Below are 22,117 nucleotides of genomic sequence, written 5' to 3'. Positions count from 1 at the left end.
ATGCTAGGTGGTTGTTCTCCTCCAAAGACCTTCATTAGCCAGGATGTCCAGCTAGGTGACTTAGACTGAGCCATATTATTATTATTATTATTTTTTTTTACTACAGATGTGGTTTTTAAAATGCTTCTAAATGTTGTAAATGCAAGTGTCTGAAGCCTTTGTATTCTGTCTGTCTGTAGGCGTGCTATTTGCCATCCATCCACCATACCTAAAGGGCAACCTGTGTCACCCTTAGTGCAGAGTGTCATAATATAAATTATGTAAATGTAAATGACACTTTACTTAAAACATAAAGGGGTTGTCTGTTTTTGTTTCAATTCACTTAAGAGATCCCACAAAACAATTAGTTTGATGTGCCTTTTTCTTGTGGTTCACCTCTCTTTTAACCTAGAGGCTGTTCATTATTTCCAGACTAGCACAGGCTACTCTGTCGGCAACCATTGTTTTTTTTTATTTCAAGAATTACAAGAACACACTCATTATTTCTGAAGACACAGATGTCATGTGAGGTTCACCTCAAGAATATTTCACCAGCCTAACTAGTTTGATGAACTAAAGAATGTCATTTTCTATATAAAAAGGAACATTCCCATTGAGCAGGCCCTCCAGCCATGCAATGGTTACACAAAGCCAACATTCTTGTGGTTTTGTGAAACTGCTTAATGTAATCATATTTTTAAGATTTGACTGATATATTTTCTTGGGTTCACGAACTTCTTGAGCTTTGGATATGGATGGTTAGTAAAGGGAAAAAACAAAATCACAAACCGCATTCTGTCATAACATAAAAGGCCATCTGTGAACAAAATATCATAAAAACAAAATAAATAAAATAGGACAAATATTTTGCATATAAAACTGGAATCACACACATTCCCTTTACAATGTCTTTGTTCAACATTAATGTCTGATCAGCTTGGTGGTAGGCATGGGTCATAAGCTACAGTCAAAGTGGAACCAGCTCAAAGCCTGGCCAGCTCTTCAAGCCGTGGGTACTAGTGCTGCCCGTACAAACACATGAGACGACAAGTACCTGCAGACGTCAATAATGGCACAAGACTGTCTCAAAGGGCTGAGGATCTTTTAGCGTGTAGCTGCTAGAAAATGGCTTTTAGATTCTGCTGAACAATAGATTTCATTAAGTAAGAAGTGCTTAGAGGTCGAAAGGTGGCCCTTTGGCTGTTTTTGCTGCCAACTGACATATAATGCTGGCAGAAGGTCCTTAAAAAGGTAAATTACTTTATACAAAAATAATGAAACATAATAAACCTGCCATTTATATTTACTATAAATCCAAATTTCAAGATAGTAAAATCTAACTAATAAAATGCTTAACTACTTTCTTGATTTTTATTTTTTTAGATATATATATATATATAAATGAGGGAGAAAATACTCTTACAGCTTTAGTGCACTGGACGTCCTTTCCAAGAAGCCAGTTGAGCTCCAGGTTTCCCTCTCCTTGATAGCAAGACTGAAGCCTCTCTTTAATTAGTGAGTTGATAGTCTTGATGGGAAAAACACACAGAGTGGAATCATCAGGTGGGTGATGATACTGCTTCTGGCCCTTGGAGAAGATTGCAAAGAGTACATCATCCTGAGAGGAGATTTTCAGTGACCTGGCCAAAGTAGCACCAGGCTTGGTGAGGTAGGCGGCTTGAAGGAGCCTATACTCAACTCCGTTCTTGGTGCATCCAATTGGAAGGGAAACGTAAGAGTGAAACTTGGGATCATTCTTGCATAATCGTACAATCCTAGAGGTGTAGAACAGGTCACTGGCTGAGTTACTAGAGACACCTTCTGGAGTTTCAGGTTGAACAGTGAGAAAATACACATAATTGCCACTGGAGAATCCGTAGACATAAAAAATATCAAAATGGGAGACCAATGCTAGGGTATCAGATGGAATCTTGATGAGGGATGACACAAAGTCACTATAAAGTTCATAATCCAACATGGTGGATGATTCAGGGTCCCGCGGCAGTTTGCGACTGGATAAAGTAGGAAAGTAATCCTGCTTACCATCCACTGCAGTTCCGATAAATAGTTTTCCATCCTGACCTTCGGTGTGAACAATCACCCCATACATAGTTCCTGTCTCATTAACACTAGAGAGGTAATGTTCTTTCTTATGGGACGGTTCCACCAGGATAAAGAGGTCGTCCAAACGAAGGAGCTTGCATACACCCTGGTACAGGCTACCACAAGCCAGCAGGCGGTTTTCAGAGTAGTCAATGATAAGAAGTTTGTTCACATTGTTGGTCAGAGTACGGGGCTCACTGCATGGTTGAACATTTTGTGGTGGATAGCAGGACTTGTTATCTTCTCCAGGACCAGTAGTGTGAGACACGAGAAGAGTCAAGTTTCCAGACAGCTTGTAGATTCGGTTAACTGCCCCTACATAAACTGCACCTGTACTTTGGTGTACGGTCATGTGGCTAAAAGTCCAATCCCTCTGCTCTGCATGAAATGTGTTGGAGAGGAAAGCATAAGGAAAATGTTGACAAAGTACGGCTAAAATCAGCAAGATCAGAGATCCTGTCCTACTACGGAGATGCAAAAAATCTTGTGCCCACATCCAGAGCCTCGTCTGTTCCATTGTGTCAGGTGGTGGGAGAGAGGTGGACTCCTGCTTTTCTTTGGTATTTTCAGGCCCAATCACTTCCAATGTCCTTTACATGGTTCTGAAAGACATATCCAAAATGTACAATTATCCTAATGCCACATATGTAAGCTTTACTTAGAAAATATGCAAATATAAATCTGCATTATATGCCACAGTATAAAGGTGACATATTTGAAGCAAGAGAGTAAATAGTAGTCCCTGAATGTAATTGTCATCTCACATTAAGAGTGCTTATGGTAATTTCGATGTGGAATATGAAATGAAAGTGACACAAAAAACACATCCCTCCAGTTAACGGTTGACACTAGGACTATGAGCTAATAACCTATGGAGAACATTTCCAGCATTTATGGTCCACAATTTACATAGACACAGCATCATACAGCATCTGCATGCTTTCAGATCTAACCAAGGTTAATGTCTTGAGATAGAGAAACAATTGACTTATAACTCACTGATATACAAAGTCACAGAAGACAAACCTTTCTCCTCCTAGCTTTTCATGTACGTAGCAGGTGTTGCATCTCACATAGCCCATTTACTGACATACTTGTACAGTAATTGTTTTTCTACTCCCGGCAATGCAAAAAAAATAAAAAATAAATAAAAAACAAGAATACGTTAAAAACCTCCCTTCCCTGTAGCAGTCTCAAACAGGAAAATAGGGGAGAGCAATCACAAGATTAAACATGGAACAGAGAGGCAGGTCCTGAGCTGAACATTTCATCCCACAGGGAATATTAGACAGATGATCAGCATCTGTGTGGAGTATAGGCCCAGGAGCCATCATTTCAATATAATTATCTCTGAGCGTTTCTGGCCTAAAGAACAACAAAAATATGAGTCAAAAGAGGTTTCTTTTATCTCTGTGTACCTTCAGCAGACGGGGGCGACGGATGAATACAACCAAACGGTTTTAGATTGTCTCATGCGATAAGACATAAGGAAAACAGTGCTTAAAACAGATCCTGTATATTTAAACAGGAGGTGTCTGTGTTTTACTTGTGTGCATTTTTCTGCGGTCTGCCTACATTTTGTCAACGAAAAAAAGAAGCCTACAGAGATCTACTGTATGCAATCAAAAACCAAGATACACTTCTAGCCTCTACATATACATCAATATACCGGTACTTACATTTCTATCGATATGTGGAGATTGTCTTCTGACTGTTTTATAATAGTGGTAGCTGTTTGTTGTTTTTTTTTTACACGTCTACAGAATATTCCACAAATCTAAAAAACATACTTTCTGTGAAAAAGTTAAGTATTTTTATGACATTTTCCCTGGAGTATCCATGCTCCAGTTTCAGTATGAGACATCTAGTTTGCTTGTTTCATTATTATGACATGTTTCCCTTCTTTTCTTTTTTTTTTTTTGCAAAAAAAAAATATTAAAAAAGGAGCTGTTTGGACCTCTTTGGAATTCTGAAGAAATAAACCTTAACAGATCTGTCATTTTAGATCTCTTTCTAGATTGCATTTATGTGCTATTCACTCTTATTCCTGGAAACTGAAGATATGTGGTGTTTATATACTTGTGAATATTTTAACATCCTGGGTGTAAGATAAAGCTGACTTGCTATCTTGACTTGCAACACATGATGGCACATAGGCACCAATTTACAGAATATGAAAATCAGATGCCTATTAATTATTATTATTATTATTATTATTATTATTATGCTGCATCTTTAAATAACTGCCAGACTTTCACCTCCTACCATTTGGCGTTAACCATGACTATTCTGTTTCTGTGTTATGAAATTGAACAGCTAATTTTCGGATCCCTTTTGCTCAGGATGTTTAAATACCACTCTTCCGCTCCATCAAACGTTCACCTTCATTCCAATCTCATCATCACCAATTAGCCCAAAGTTTTATTATGAGTTATGTTTCCATTTGTCTTATGCTAGTAATAAGCCTACACCTACTCCAAGCCTCTTCTCCCTCGTGTTTTCCAAGCCCTTGAGCCCTGACATGGCTGCTTCAAATTACATCAACAGCTGCTCTTAACTAAACAGTTATTCCTTTCCATCCCATCCCACCCAGGTTGAGTGCAAGCGCAACCCTGGCATTCAATATATACCAGTTGCTAACAAAATAGTACCAATAATGGAAGTTTCTCCTGGAAGAATGGCTGAGCCTTCAGAGGGCATAGATCAGTCTTCAAGGTGACTTTCAAGAAAAGTAATTGATTAAATTGTGCTCGACACAGGGCCAGCTGTTCCAGGAGCAGCTTATTCCACATGGCCCTGTCCCGCAAATAAACCCTAGATAATCTATAGGCCTCTGTATAACCCACAGACCCAAACCAATAACATCTTTAGGGAACATGACTTCTGCACGCATCATCAATTGTATAATTTGAGGAACAGCTAAAAGAGTACATAAAGAGTTATAAAACTCTTTTATTTACAGGTTTGTTCAATTTTGAATCTTTCCTGGATCAATCCAATAATATACTACGTGTCCTTTCTTGTTTTTCCACTAGCAACTCGGTAATCCATTACTGGTAGTGGAACATGATGTTCCCATAATATTAGACTGTGACAAATCGACAGAAGCGCGGGTTGAGAAAAATAAGCCTCTTACCGTGCTACACATGTAATAATACCACTTTACTACCTGCAACAATGACCGGCTTACTAAAAAAATGTGTGCCCAACCTACCCCTTCAGTAAATAGCAGAGTACCATAGCAGAACCAAAGTGCCAGAATAATATATTTTAACTCTTTGATGGACACAAAGTCTAGTTGTACGGGCGTCTCTATAATTGCCAAGAAGATAAGTTTGGGTAGCAGCTATACAATTAAGATACGAATTTCTTCCAGTCTGTGGATTAAAACATGAGTGTATGTATCAGTTGTGCTGCTCAGACTGTGCTAGAAGGTATAAAGGCAAGGAAGAGATTGGGTGTAATTTGAACACATATGACCTTCCTGAAATTCATGTAATATATTAACTCCACTTGGGGAAGTATCACTCAATTCTAAAGATCAATATATGGTATTGGTATATGGTAACTATGACATATTACTCAAGGTATTAGCGAGAGTATATACAAAAAAAAAGTCCTTCATTCATATCTACCTATTCTGATATATATATATTACTGGAAATGTTGAAATGTTAGCCATATGTTTGGAGAGTTGGCTAAATCTTTGCTCTTTCCAGAAAAGAGTAAAAATATGTCCTTCGTGTCAGATTATCTAAAATCTTATGTCAGTAATATCTTAACCTTTTGCACTCTCTGGTGATATCATTAAAGGGAAGAACTCATGTCAAGGTAAGGGAATTAAAGCCGTAGAACTGAGGATCACAAATCAATGACCTTTTTAAGTAAGGATGCTTTAGATTCCGGTTCTGCTCTTTCCCGTACAAGCTCATGTTACTCTGCTATACTGTATATAAAAACTCTTTGGGGGTTATATATAATAATGTTGAAAATATAACCATATACTGATATAGGAACAAATGCACGGACCATTCATTTGCTATAGTGATAAGATCATTTTTAAATTTGTACCCGTTTATCATTTGATACGTTAACCCATTGGTGTCTAATAACACTGTACATGTTAATATATTTCTTTATCTTCCAAAATAACTATTCTTTGTGTTTGAAGGTAAATTAGAGTTCACCCCCATAGTTGCTCATGAACAGCGATTATTACTGGTTAAAATCGATAATCCTGAATGTAACAAAGTTTTGAGCCATTTTGAAAACTCAGTGTTTGACCTACATTGCTAGCAAATGTATGGGTAAAACAATATGTTGTAGGTTACACATGCCATAGTGCAAAGCTTGAAAAGAAGTTGTACTATATTTGTTAACAACGGAATGACCCAATTAATTTTAATGGTTATTAAATGATGCACCATATTTTATTTGAGCACTAAATAGCATGTATATATGTATATATATATATATATATATATATATATATATATATATATATATATATATATATATATATACACAGACACACACACACACACACACCTATAATATGCATGAAGTCAATATATGTTCACAAGCTCTTAAGAAGAAAAATTCCACACTTTACCTCCATGCCCTCTTTAAACTGATTTACAGCTCACCGAAATAACCAGAAATGTGAACATGGGAGCTTTCCTCAGCTCGTAAACACTTGCACACTGCCCTGGCGGTTTGCACCCCGTAAAGAAATAAAAATTAACTGCTCAGAATGAAACATCTGGAAATGCGCAAGGCACATGCAAAGCGATGGGTTCAAACCCAGCCTAGATATAAGTTAATAGCTCCTCACGTGCCGACGACTTTTCTCAAAACCTATACTGATAGAGAATGGCGGGTTTTTTTTTTTCTAGTGGGTTAAAATATAAGACAATAAGAAGCCAACAGACCTGTTTTATACTTATATCTGCAGCGATGAAAAACACAAAAGCACTGCAAAGATAGTCTTACTGCAGAGCAAAAGCTTACAAAAGCTTACTTTGGGAGAAAAACACCACAAATTGCACATGATAGACATCTACACCGAGAATCACAACAGGTACGCAGGGCTTTAATATCTGTCACTGGGAGCATGCACTTGTTTATGGAGGAGGCTACAACTGAATATTTAGGAAGAAGAGCATATACTTCATGTAAAAGTTTCCTACGGCCATTATTATGTCGGGCAAGGACATTCAATTTGTAACTATGGAAATAACAACTCAATTGTGTTAGTGTATAACTATGCTTGTACTACCCCCGCACTCTTGACAGGAAATGTTACATTAAAGACTTCCTCTACCAAAATGGTCATAAACAGACCGAAAATCACATTACACAAACAAGGTAGGGTAGTGGTTGTGAATTCATGAAATTAAAGAGTAATAGTAGAAAATGCACACGTGGTGTTTATTCACCATTCTTGTACCAAGGAACTCTTCACTATACATTATGAAGGGCCAACACCAGCAAGGAGGATAAATCTCATTGTTTAACATACAGGGCTAGCTACGTTCTTCCTGCAGCAGAAGCTCACCGGGACTGGTCCTTTATATTATAAAGCGATGCCAAGAAGCTGAAACCACAACACTCCGGCAAACTCCCAATAAATCCCAACGATTAGATAATTACTCCAAAAGATTCTAGTCAGCAGGGGAAGTGTGTTATGAAAAATTCATGTAAAGGACGGTTTTGAGAGAGGCCTCTACAGGTAAAAAAAAAGTGTGACCGATTCATTATACCAATTAATACAAATCCAAGGTTGCCGCAAAAAGGTTTATGATGAGATGATGCAACCTGTAGAGTGTCCCTCTGGTAAAGTGTCTGGACACCTAAAAGTACATCGTAAGCAATTTCATTTAGTAAAGAATCTTTGTAATTCCGGCACATGTGAAAGGTAGGACACTTTAATGCATATGAAAGCTGAGATGTGCCCCCTTGCAAAAGCCAGGGCTACTTTTCATGCTCATAAAGTACTTTAGTATGACTACTTCTTTAGCGAGGCTGTCAGGGACAAAAAAACGGCCATTAAATTTTGATTCTTAAGACGTATCCACAAAGCCCAAAAAGAGTTAATTAAATCCCCATTTACAGTGCAGATCTCATTGGTACATACACAGTAATTACAATGTAGTAGCTAATTATGTGTTCAATCAGTTTTCCTTGGCTCTGTGTACATTTGCAGCCACTTGCGGAGCCATGATAAAAAGCCAACCGCTATCTGCAGAAATAGACTGTGATTCCACCTAAACACTGCTCTGCGAGACACAATTTTTATTGTTTTAAAATAAACATACGCCATTGCCTAAACTACATAAAAAATAGGCTAAAGAATAACAACTTCTGTCACCACACTTCTCCATTATATGTTTTGGTACTAAAGAAAATCACTATTTCATGAAATCTCTCTTTATTTATTTTTGTTTATGTGTATAAAAGGGAAAAGAAAGAGACTTCTTACCTCTCCCCAAACCTTTCTCAGACAGCAAGCCACATAAATGATCAACGCCAAGTAATAAATCATGGGGGACTGAATGAAGAATGAAAAGCATCCTCATCACACTTGGTTCCCTGGATCGTAGCTACTAGCCAATGGGACACCAATCAGACACTAGATGGTCTGCACCTAGACACAGCTCAAATCTCTCACCCATCCCCCCTGTGAAAGACAAGACCCTTAAAGAGACAGATCTCCGCTGTCCTGCATGGGAATCTCTGTCATCTGTAGTCACCCATTGTACAGCCTCAGCCAGCTGTCCCTGATGTGGCCTTTCTTTTCCGCACAGAGAAAACAGTGATGTCTGGCTGCAGTCGTTTTATTTTTAGGCAGCTGGGATAACAGAAACTCTCTGCAAGTGATGTATTGGTGAAACAGCTGATATTTAACCAGCGTTCTGTCACTGCTAAGGTTTTAAAGCCATGGTAATGACCATTTTAGTTCAAATTAATGAATTCATATGTAGGAATGTAGCATTCCAATGGAACATGCTGTAGATCTTCAACACTACGGCCATGGCTAATGGGAGCTGAGGGTCATTTGCAGTTGAAAATCCACCCCAGCTAAAATGTCACGCACCAAGCAACTACTTTTACACCGACTATGGCACGGCTGCAGATAAGTACTTTAAATTTACTGAAATCTGTAGTCGTTTCAGCTAGTAAATAAGGAAAATAACCACAGGGGTAAAAAAACAAAGAATTCTGGTGCAATGTGGTAAAAGTGGTGTGGTCAACAGGTGAATTCAGCACTATGTTTGTAGAAAAATAGCATGAGTAAGTTAAGACGATGAAGGAATTTAAACATCCATGGACAATTGGATGCTACCGTAGAAACATTTGGGGTCAAATTGTATCGCTTAAAATAACATCAAATAGATAAGAAATACAGTGTAGACATTGTTAATGTTGTAGATGACTATTGTAGCTGGAAATGGCTGATTTTGTTGCGTTGGCTAATCCAAGCTTTAGTTTAAAAGGCTCATTGATTATAAGAAAAACCTTATGTTACACAGCTAGAAATGTCCTTGTTTTCCATGAAGTTTAAGTGACCCTAAACCTTTGGGTAGTAGTGTGTATCCGGAATCAAAGATGAGAACAAGTACTGATTAAGGTTTTTACATCAGAAAAAAGCAGACTAGATAGACCAAATGGTTGTTATATGCTGTCATATTATATCTACCTGATTTCTGAAGACCCAGGAGGTCATCAAAGTTAAAGAGAGATCCTATCCACCACACCAGTTATTGTTTCACTAAGTTTTTAAGCCTGCCATGTTATGTTCTCAAATTGGGCTTTACTGTGTTTCTATAAGCCTTGTGTAGAGTGTTGGCACTACACAGATTATGTTTTACACTCTGACATGACCCCATACAAGTAAACAACTCAGATAATTGGAGGAATGATGTGTTTTCACAAGGTATGAGAATGGATCTTTACACTCCAGAACAGACACACAGCTGCAAAGGATCGGATGTTGGCTTGTCAAAGCTTTACTGGTTCATGAGACAAAGCTTCACAGATTTTTTTTTTAGCATCTGTCTTTTTTGTACATATTATGGAGCCCCTGTTGCCAAAAAAAGAAATCTACATTTTCCTTATAAATTAGCAGTTAGTTGGTGCAGAACCTATAAATCTCAAAAAGTACATGTTGTTCTTAAAGCTTCTCATCTTCACTCATCTCCAAAATGGACATTTTCATGGCCTAAGAAAACACAGCAACACATACCAACCAGAACAGTATCATATATTGCACCACATAGTTTAACGCGCTGTCCCATTATTTGAGATCTTTCAAATGTGAACAGAATACACTTTAGTATGTCTGTCATTTTATTCTTTCTACCACATAAAAAATTACATTATTTTTTAAAAAAAAAGCTTTCTTAGTTTCTGTGGTAACATCCTATCTGTCCACGCTTTTAGGTGAAACAGTAACGCTAGTAACGCTAGAAACAAAAATGTTCTATTTTCTTCTAGTTATTTGTAAATCACTTTCTATGGTATGTATGGCCTAGAATATACAGAACTTGAGTATCCAGAAAAGGGCATTTTGTTATTAAAACATACTAGAATATTCAGAGCAGATAAAAATTAGCAACAGTATGGCATGTTAACCACCCTAATGCAAAATGATAAAAAATAAAAAGATTAGGTCTAGTGTCTAGATACCAACAAAAAGCAAGGCCACTGTCAATGTATGGTAATGCTGTCAGTGTCATCATTGACCAAGATTGCAGGACAGGTCTAAATCTAGACTACAGTAAGTGAAGCTGACATTTGGCCTAGAGTACCCTCAAAGGCGATTTCTAAAGCAAAAGGTATCCAGGTCAACGAAGTTTAGGCATTGTGTTAGTTCACTGTGCGGTCCATTTCAAGGTTATTCTTCGATTGTGAATGTATAGCTGGGCTTGGGGGCAGATTGACGTCCTTCAACTACATCTCCTGCCCAGGCCGTCCCTAACAGCAACTGGGTTGTGAAACTAGGGTGACCTTGTGTGCCCTCCATCCAGTGTTCCGGTTCTGTGTGGCTCACGGATTAAACAGCCGTGCGTCTAGTCTTAGAATTCTGTCTAGCGTCCAGCGTATAACATCACAATGCTGCATTAACATTAGCCCAGTATCCACAAAACTAGTATCAATACGCAAACAAAACCATCACTTAGCCTCTTTCCCGACCTCACAAAAAGAACTACAGCAATCCACAGAGGGAGTACAGGCCTTGGAGATGGATCTGAAAGGCTTCAATTAAGCTGAAAGGAGTTATCTGGTATTTAAATAATTATTGGATGGAAGGAGTAATCGTGGGTCTCTGCTGATTTCTTTCACTGTCATCTTAATGGAGGCTATAAGATTATTATTCAAATGGCTTTGAGATTTCCTTCTGAAGGAAACAGAAAAACGCGGAGACGGCAAGAGCGGGCAGGGACAGATGATTTAACTGTCACCGGCGAGGCTTGGAGAAGCATTATTAGACTTTGCTCATTCCAGCTGTCACTCACTCTTAGACGCAGCACATTATTAGCACACATTTTATGCGCAAGAAATAGAAAAGAGAAAAAAATAGAAAAGGGGGGGAAAAAAACACCCCCCCCCCAAGAAATGACAGGACCAAAGGGACAATTGATATGTCAATGAACACCAGCTGCAGCAGCTTTCATTATGAGACTGATGATGCTGGATTCAGCCCCCCCCTCCACTCCCATCTTTTTGTATTTTTAGGCATGAAGTATTTGGAGTTTTTTCTTTGTTTGTTGTTAATAAAAAATTCTGCCCCTGGGAAACTTTAACACTTTATGTGCTAAAATGCCAACAGATATGTATGGCAAAAAAAGTCTGTTGCTAATATTGCCATATTGTTTATGGTATGTTCCCTTTAACACCAGTCTGAGATCTCACTCTATAGTTACCACTAATCCAAACATAAAGCAAAACTTCAGAATTAATAAAAGAAAAAAATACAGGTTGAGGCTTTTTTCTTCAAACAATTCCCTATTTTTGTACAAATATTTCAGGTGTACCACAATATCATATCAGGGAACTTCCCAGGTGGATCTGTTTCACTTCAGAAGGGGCACAGGGATAGCCCCCAACAGACTTAAGGATAAGATCTGGATGGAGACTGGTGCAATCTGGTTGGGAAGCGAGCATGGTCTGTATGTCTAGCATGCTGCTGCATAGCACTGAAGTAAAACAATGGCATAGGATGCACAGAGATGCTGCTCTGATTCAATGCACTTCAAGGTGGCTCCGTGGGAGCTGCCATTGAGTTTTGTGCTGGAAAAATAAGTCCTTTCACAGGTTTAGGCGGTTGAGGGAGATCTACTGATCCCTCTACATAGTGCATGATCACCGCTGCGTGCAAAGGAAGGACAGTCGGCCGACTTGTGTAACGTTCCTGAAAATTGGGGCCGTCCCATGCAAAATAGAACACTTGGGAGGTATGCTGTACACGCGTACTCTACATATCTTTTCTAAAATGGGAAAATTTGTGAGTTCTGCACTTAAGATTTCACAGTACTACTTGAAACTACTTCAACTCACAGACAGGCATGATAAATACACAGCAATTAACACATACTGCGAATAGAAAAGCTTGTTAAGACTTTAAAGGTTATCATGGATTTAAAAAAAAAGAAAAAAAAGACTACCGAGCACAAGCGCAGACTTAATATACATTGGGGTCCTTTTTTCATGGGTTCCATCGCAAGGACTAACATCTAATGAAGTCAATTGAAGATTAGAATTGCAAATTGCTTTGCTGCTCAAAAGCTACAAGATGGGTTCCCATTTACTTCAATAGGCAATTACTAAGTTGAGCTTCTAGCATATTAGTGTTCTCATGGAACATGTGGCTACAGTTTTAAGCTTTATGCTGCAGAGCAGCACAAGACTATAAGGTAATAACATGGTATGGCAGCAATGCAAGACGTTCACCAATTTGTACTAATAGGATAATACATTTATGCACTGAAACATCTCTTTAAAAGTATGGTGACATCAAAAAAGGGAACAACAGTCAAAAATAACCAGTAGTTGCTGGTTAGCTTTAACTCATATTATAAATAAAACTGGATAGAAAAGGTACTTTTAGTAAAGTAGACATATACAATGTATAAAAGGTCACACTGAAGGACTTTCAAAAAGGATCTTCTCTCCATAACCAGTGGATTATCCAATCAGCAAGGCGATTTTCCACCAGAATCACTTTAATACACTACCCCAATGTGGTCTCTGATTCCATCAGTAGGTAATGGCTAGATATACAACAAGGTCTGGTACATTTTTGTCCACAGCCCATTGATGAAGAAACTTTCATGGATTATAGTGTAGGTACAGAGTGTGATTGCATGGATATTAAGTACCAGACTAGTATGAGGAAAGTCACGCCAATTTTTCATACATCAAGACGTATAATACAATAAAACATACTAATTACATTATATACCACAACATATGTGTGAATGATGTGTTTTCTCTACAAAGGTTTGTACTACACACAGACAGCACACATGAAATAGTTCATGCACGGTCCAGGATAACAGAAATCTGATACAAATTTCTGTGGAATTTTCCCATGAACACCATGGTGATTAGCAGGCCGGGCTCGTAATAATTTTCAGGGTGACTCCATGTCAGACACACAAGCTGCATCCAACTGCTACAAAAAAGAGGGAGGTAAATATCACAGCTTATTACACTTTATTCACGCTATAGCTACCATTTACAAAGAGGCTGAAAACTAGCGAGGGAATGATTCCAAAAATAGCTTCCCAATTACACTCAGAAGCATCCAAGTGAGGTAGGAAAGATTGGAAAGGGGGTTTAGTACCAGGAAGGAGCAAGAATCTCCATTAGTTGCTTTAAATCTTTAAAAAGCAGTTGGAACGGTTTAACATTACTTTCTTCTGCAGAACCGAAGACATACGCTCCCACCTTTTATAAAAAAAATCTTCCAAGATTACCGCAAATGTATCAAACAATTTCATTAGATCTGGTTATATGCACCAAATAATGATGTGGTCAATGACGTATGGTGCTTATGATGGTATGGAGATCTCATTCTGGACCTTATAAGATGCTATATGATATTATGTGATGCCATTTCACTAAGACTCCAGTCGACTCTTAACTATAGAGATTTAAAGGGATTTGTCATAAATTTGAGTTTTGCACATGAGGCAAGATTTTCCATTAAACAAAAGCAGGCATTAAGCCAAAATACAACAATGAGGGTGGGAGGTCTGCAATCTCGGTTAGATGTCAATTTTCTGAATCGTTTTGTGCCATGCAATTGCCCCCAAACAGCAGGGTTGAATTTCATGACCCTAGAAATTATGTTTCTTTGCTACCTTTTGGCGCTTCATGCTGTGCCAGGAAATTTAGCACATTTCACATCTACATACCACTGACTTATCCACATCATCCTCTTTACATTGAAATCATGCACACCCAATAAGGCCTCACCGTCTGTATTATTACGCCTCAACCTCCTCATAGAACATGAGCTTGTAAGAGCAAGACACCCCCCTCCTTCTGTAACAGTATGTTTTCATGTGTGTTAATGTTCATTTTCACTCTCCTTATTGTAATGGTGAACGACAGGACCCCTCGTCCATCTTACCCAGAGGGGGGCTACCTTTAGTCCCCCAGCTTCATGGGATCTTAAGGTGACCTTGCGGGAGCTGTAATGGAGCTTTGTGCTACACAGCACAGACCTCTACTGATTTTACAGCTCCCTGGGCTGGTCAAGGGAGATCAGAAGCTCTCCGCAACTGGTCCGTGATCCCCATGATTTTTTTGTGTGACACTGGGAATCTAAGCAGGACAGCTGGACAGTGCACACAAATTTTGTAATGTCCTTTGAAAACAGGCACCCTTCGGAAGTATGCATATATGGTATGACATTTCAGGAATGAATAAAATAATAATTTAAAATAAATTTTTATCTGTCCAAACAGAAGCAAAATATATTTATCATTACTGAGTTCACAAAATACTGGTATGAACCAATGCATGCAATTTAGGCAAACAAATAAACAGGTGTATAAGCCACATGGTTACATAGGAGGATGTTCAAGCATTACATTTGAAAAAAAAAATTATCTGGTTTGCACAGATTCTGCTGACTTTGAGTTGAATTTTGTCAAAAACAATCACTGCTGATTTTATTTACATTTTAAATGTCAGCAAAGCTGTTAAAGAGATAGTTTACTGTCCCTGACAGTTTCACTAAAGAACAATGAATACTATAGCACATACCTAAGGGAGAAGCTGCGGCTCTTCCATGGTCCAACAATTCTCACCACTGACTGGCTGCTTCAAGCAGCCAATCAATGGCAGGAAAGCACTAATTCAAATCAATAGAATAGTGTCTATTGAAATGGCAGAAATATGTTTATAAATGAAAATGTATAAATACAGTATTCTGTGAATAAATGTCTTACTTGGCTACATAAAAAAAACTGTCAGGTAAATGTCCCTAGCCAAAGGAAAGTACGGTATGATGTTTTGATGAACAGAACTCGCAGTAGTATAGACAACATATGGAGCGGTGTGGTGATATTTAATCTGGAATTTAATCTAGTCTGCCCATTTCAGCATCAATTCCTTCAGGACTTTGTCAAAGTCACGCAATTTTCCCCATGCCTCCTTCCTATAATCCACTGAGGCCTAAACCTATGTGTTAACCCTAAATACCCTAGGGCAGGTATTTAAAGTAAATATTTTCTCATTACCGGAAGAAATGCCATTTTCCTATTTTTCTCGCGTGTTTTTTTTTTTTTTTCCCCCAACAACTTTTAAAAGACAGACTAAGCAGCTCAGGAAACCAGTGTCTGAGACCAACAGGATTACATGTAAAGAAACCTCTTTTCAGCAGGCATTACTTCAGCCTACAATAAGGGACAGAGAAACTAAGTGAATTCTCAGCTGTACTCCATTCACCTGGCTGGAGTCATAATACTTAAAAGCACAGCACCACTGCTATCCTCTTAAAATACTCTCGTCCGGGGGAGATATTTACCAAGCTGTGATAACCCGTAGATATTTCTTTCGGGGTAAAAATGCCTATTATTTTGAACCTACATTTTATACCAAATGTACGAACATGTTCCTCTAGATACTAACGTAACTCATTTTCAGAGGGCCGTTGCATGAAATAAAAGATAATGGCAAATCACACATACCTTTCAAGTGTCCCTTTTCGGACCCAAATCCCTCTATCCCCGATGTCCCTCTTTTCTATGAGTTCAGAATATTTGTTGAGTATAAGGGTATTACATACATATATGATTATTACCATGGTAATATTATTATTATATATTAATAATATATAATTATTACTATGGTAATAGCTGTAGACCAAATAGCATCATCATAATATGTCACATGTCCACAGCAACAAGAACAATAATAAAATGGGTCAATGACGCTATAAGTGTTATGTATTTTGTGCAATTCTGGGGTACCATTGTTAAATACAGCAACCAGGAAGCAAATTCTATTGGTTGCTAGGGTGACTGCAAATTTGTCCAGCTTTTCCCCATAATTTCTCTTTGTACATAACCCACAATGGACATTTTCTTTGCAAGTCTCAAACGAGACTGGCTGTTGTGCAGAGGTACCCAACACAAACATAGCACCATCACGATGATGATCATTTGCATTGGGACAATAGATTGTCGGGAAACAAGAAGGTTTCATTTCCTGCAAATCTAGACTTTACTTTGAACAAATAACAAGCAATACATAACAGCAGAGGAGGAAAAAAACAATCCATCTGTGCCCTAATGCTGAAGATCCGCTTTATGACTGTCCCTGCTGCGTTCCCAGGAGCCTCAAAAGGTGTCTCTGCGTTATCTGTTCAGTTCTGTCACATTCCCTGATTTGTCTGTGTCAGACAGGTCTGACCTCAGACTAACCCCACTGATCCGTCGCATTTAAACCAACATTTGTTAACTTTTACTTTTTCCTGTTTTTTGGGCCCGTGTTATACGGTCTGTTTTCCCTTTCAGGAACCCAGAGGAAAAAAAACGGGAGGATATGCAGTAACTGCAGATACTCGTCTGTTTGGCATGTTATCTTTGGGAAACCGGAATACTTAGATCATTATTATTATTACCATGACTGGTCTGTAAAATAACAATACCACAACACGAGAAGAGTTTAGTCTTTTAAACTAAAGTTAAGTTATTTAAAAAGGCTGAAAGGATTTATGGAGAAAAAGGTTTTCTTCAAAGTGATCAGAAAAGGAGAGGGGGGGAAAAACTATAATACTAAATTTTGTAGACTATGTAACAGAGCATAATGCAGCTCTCTAGAGCAGGATAATATTACCTAAGATTATATATTACAGTAAGGGCGCAATATGTGTTTCAACAAAATACCACTTTTTACAGGAAATAAAGGGGGAAAAATTATCATTCTACTCATTAGCTTTGTGGGCTTTTAAACACCTCTAACCAGACATACTGATTTCCAATGTGGCTGTACACGCATGGCCGCGTACTTGAACCACACGTGTGGTCATACCATGACAGGCACCTATAATGATCTGCTAAGCTTTGTGGTCATATTTTGCTTAGATAAGGTCTGTTTTGTTTCTTAAATTCTTCTGAACACAGTTCACGGTTAAATGTAGCATTTTGACAGCTCAGCTGCGGTGCGTCCCTGGAAATGATTATGAAATAAGTAAAACTTAGCAATGAATGAATTCTCTTAGGGCTTTTGATACACAGCACTAATGTTAATGTATTAGCAGAACTACTGGGCATCAATTAGAAAAATTATATTGAACGCACATCGTTAGTTAGTTACCAGATTGCATAAACTTGGACATATACAAATTCACCAAGACATCAATAGAAGGTGGTTACATTTTTATTTAGTACCAGGGATAAAATGGCACTATTACAGTGAGTTAGAAAAGATTGTAAGCTTGCGAGCAGGGCTCTCTTCACCTAATGTATCGGTTTGTCTTAGTCTGTCAATTCTAGTCCTGTCATACCCCTTGAATATACCGTATTGTATGAAGTGCTGCGTAAATTGTTGGTGCTAAATAAATAAAAGATAATAATAATAATGTTGCCAAGATATTAAGCTCCCAGTCTACATAATTGTTTGGGCCACATTTTACCTATCGATGTAGGAACCATGAAGAAGAGTGATCAAGAATACATTTGAAGTGGGCACATTAACATAAAAAACCTTTCCAGAATCCAGTTCTGCTGCGTAAACTGCCTATAACTTTTGTTTATGGTTTTTCAATCTTCTAATTGTCTCTCAAAACTTGGAGTTCTGCTTGGTCGGAGGACATTTTGGGCAGCATGCTCGAGTCCAACCAATAGGTAGATGTCCAGTTGTTACTGTCATACATCTTCCACAATAAGAAGGCATACCAGGGGCATGCCTAGAGTATTTAGTACCAGGGGATGATCCTATATTTGGCCCGACACACTTTTAAATGTGAAAACACCCACGCTCTCACTCATGCTCTTTCACACACTTACTCACTCTCTCTCTCTCTCTCTCTCTCTCTCTCAAACGCTCACCCACTCTCTCAATGTCTCCTTCTTATCTGCTGACTGCTACAGGAAAGGAGATAGCTCAGCTTGTTCTCTTGCCTCTTCTTCTGTTTTTCTTTGTCAGCTTCTCCCATGTCTTCTCTCTTTGTCTGTTCCTCCATGAACCAGGCCTGGTTCGTGGAGAAGCAAATGAAGAAAGAAGGCATGCTGAGAAGCAGAAGAAGACAGAAGAAAGAAGACAGGGACACAGAAGTGGTCGGCCGAGAAAGAGACATTGCGAAAGAAAGTGAATTTCTGCGAGACTTGGGACCTCTGTGTGAGCTCATGTGAAGTGTACTTCAGCAATAGATCAGAGGGATAGAATGCTGATATTTCCAATGCCCTCAAAATTTTGAGAAAACAGCTTGCACATTGGAAAAAAAAAGATTTTTAAGATGGTCTTAACAAGATCCTGTCTACCATTAGAACACCAAAACGAGCGTTCCTCAAAGGCAGCAAGAGAATATCTTTCTGTTGGCACCTAGTCACAGCTGATTGGTTGGGATGCAAGCCTATTAGCTGCTAGTGGAGAACAGTGAAAAACAAGTTATGTCTCAATACATACACTTTGCTTTCTGAAAATTCCAACAGCAAATTAAAAATAACTTTGGCTCATATCAGAGAAGAAGTTACTTGAAAAGTTCAAGTTTAAAAGTAATAAATAAAAGAGATTATTATATTTTTGTGGCAATTTAATTTTCCTCTTTTATTTTGACTTTACATTTAGTTACCAAGTAACAAAAAAACATTTCTAAGGCATATGTATTAAGGCATTTTGGTTAAGTAGTGATTCTGGAGAAATCGGTATATGATGAAAATTCCTGTACAAAACACTTCCTAATTAGTTATGTGCTCTTGTAAATAAGTGCACTGAAAAAGCACACACACCTCCCTTTGTGATTTCCTGCAGACACAGATCTGGGTGGGAAAGGTAATGATATTCAGTAGTAAATATCCACAATAATGACATACTTAATACACACTCCCCAAGAGCTTTGTTTCCTACTGAGGATTACCCATTGTTTTGCTTGGTATCACTTATGCGTGATTAGTTTTGCTATTTCTTACAGCAGAGATGCTCATTTACGGCAAATAGAACACACACAGTCACATTTACAAAGAGTCATCTCCAGAAAGAACATTTATAAACTAGTGAGAAATATGTGCATTCTCTCTATATAGGCTTGACACACATTAAGAGAAGATAAGCACGTAGGCAATTCTGCTTCTAGATTAATAATGCTTTATTCACTCAAACATAATGAAGTTCAGTTACTGTCTACACTTGATTCCGTGGGCCGAATGCGAACCTACAGGAAGCGTCTGTTTAACAATCGGTATTGATGTTATGCTAAATATTTTCTTTTTCATATTTAGAAAAAATATATATGAATCGGGACTGCAAATATTTTAAGTTTTAAAAATTGCCTTTTGCTCCCAGATTCACCCCTTTTAAAATCAGACATTACAGAAACTAAAGCCCATTTTTAGGTGATTAATATATCATTAATTAGTTAAGTTAATTCAGTTTTTTATTCTTTTCTCTCTAGTCCTTATGTATTATTTATGCATTATTTTTGTCTTTTGTTATGTATTTAAAAAAGGGAGAATCTAATAAAGAATTAATTATATAGATATATATATAATTCATCCATGTATGGATGAAGTGGAATTCCGTTGAGTTTTAGCTGGTCTCACAACCCTACCAAAAGTACATGGAAGTCTCAGGTCTACCACATGTACTGGGGTAGAATAGTAGCTGAATATGGTTACCCTACCACAAAGGGGTTAAGGAAACTCAGTTAATGGGTTAATTTAGATGGTGTTCCACACACCCGGTGACTACAGTGTTGAAGTCTATAAGCAGGTGTGCCTGGCAGTAGCCTGCGCCGTGTCCTCAGCACTGCCCTCGCATCTGCAGTAGACAAAGGCCAGAAAGAGCACCTGTTGTATTGCTCTAGAGGAGGTGCAGGGTGGGTTGGTTCATTCAGGGTTTGTCGCTGGCTGTCCATCATCCTTAGACAAAAAGAGTTCTATTTATCAAACTGCTGGAGGTTGATTTGTCATGCTGTAGAAAAAAAATCCCCTGAGCTGTTACACAAAGAAGCTTCAGTACTATCACCCAATTTAAAATTGATTTGGTTATGGGATCATATCTCTGTATATGTAATCCTTTGACCTACTCTACATTGAACACGTGGAGCTGATCTTGCAAATGTAAATTAAAATATGGTATAACCAGAATACGTATCACTGACTCACAAGTTTCTGATTAGTGCTGTAGTTGCCACTTAGCAACAGGAGATTTTACCCGTATATAGAGATACTGCCACAACATGTGAAATGCATACGTGGCCCGGAATAACGGGCGAGGTAACGCTCTCTGTATTTGACCCGGAGTCTCCGGTTGAACAGTTGTTTTTCCAAGTCTCCTGGGCACTTTCATTTTTCTCTGGGCAGGGGTGTGGTGTTTGGTCACGACTACTACACCTACTTCCTTCCTGCTTGAGACCACCTCGAGCACAGGTAGCCCCGCCCCTGCACAGTTAGCCCCGCCCCCACTGATGACGTCCCCGGAGGAGGGAGAGCTCCGGGTTCCCTAGTTTGGGAAGTCCCCAAGTATGTCTACGGGAAAGACCTAGCAGATCTGGGGTTAACTCGCTTTTTCTTTACACTTCTTCGTGTGTTACAAGAAAATGAAAAATAGGACGAGATATTTTAATTAGCTTGCTTTGTGCAAATGTCTCTGCAGTGCTCCAGACTAAATACCTTATCTTAAGGTTTCCCCTGCTCTCCTAAGTCATGTTTTGTGCTACTATTAAACCTCACCTAAAATTATTAACATACTCAACTTTAGTAAACAATGGTCCTGGGACTCATCAGAAATTCTAGTGTGCCTGCGCAAACCTGCCTCACTAACCAGCAATTTAATGGTATGCAAAGTCTCAACCACTAGTGTTACGTTTAGGCCTGTCGTGCATGCGCATCTTAGTATATAATTTGGTAGCACTGTTAAATACACAAGCTTTAATATATGCGTGCGTTTTGCTAATGTACGTTTTCAGCACTGGTGAAAAGCCTACAACATCCAGTAACTGCTTTTGAAAGCCAGTAATTGTGTTGTTTTGAGGCTATGATATAAAAGATTTATTTTCATAAAACAGATTTCTTTAATATTTTTCCAGAAAGCTCTAACATGCTGTGCAAGGATGTGTCCCCAATCCTGGGGTTATGGATTAAAAACGTAAAGCATGGTTATCTCGTACTTCCCAAGTGTCCCTCTTCAGGAAGAACATCCCCTCTCTGGGACCAGCCATTGTTTGCATAGCCGAGTGTCCCCCTATATTTTACTGTGTACAATGGGATTCATAGGACTCTATACATTTGGTGTTTTTTCTCTTGCCCCAGCTCCTATCCATAGCAGGATTTGGTTTTCAATCAAACCAAAGAGTCCA

At 38.4% G+C, this 22,117-nt stretch overlaps 1 protein-coding gene across 1 annotated transcript in view; it reads right to left on the bottom strand.

Annotated features, from left to right (window-relative positions):
• Positions 1 to 22,117, bottom strand: part of PLXNA2 (plexin A2) — a 157,911-nt gene that overhangs the window by 125,500 nt on the left and 10,294 nt on the right. Inside the window, exon 2 of the mRNA XM_053457648.1 lies at positions 1,403 to 2,684. Within this exon, the coding sequence (XP_053313623.1) occupies positions 1,403 to 2,599 (1,197 nt within the window). The 5' untranslated portion in view covers positions 2,600 to 2,684. The remainder of the gene's footprint in view (positions 1 to 1,402; positions 2,685 to 22,117) is intronic.

This window comes from Spea bombifrons, chromosome 2 (assembly GCF_027358695.1).
Source record: "Spea bombifrons isolate aSpeBom1 chromosome 2, aSpeBom1.2.pri, whole genome shotgun sequence".
In the NCBI taxonomy this organism is placed as follows: Eukaryota; Metazoa; Chordata; class Amphibia; order Anura; family Pelobatidae; genus Spea; species Spea bombifrons.
The sequence above is the reverse complement of the archived record's forward strand: the minus strand, read 5'-3'. Positions and strand labels throughout refer to the sequence as shown.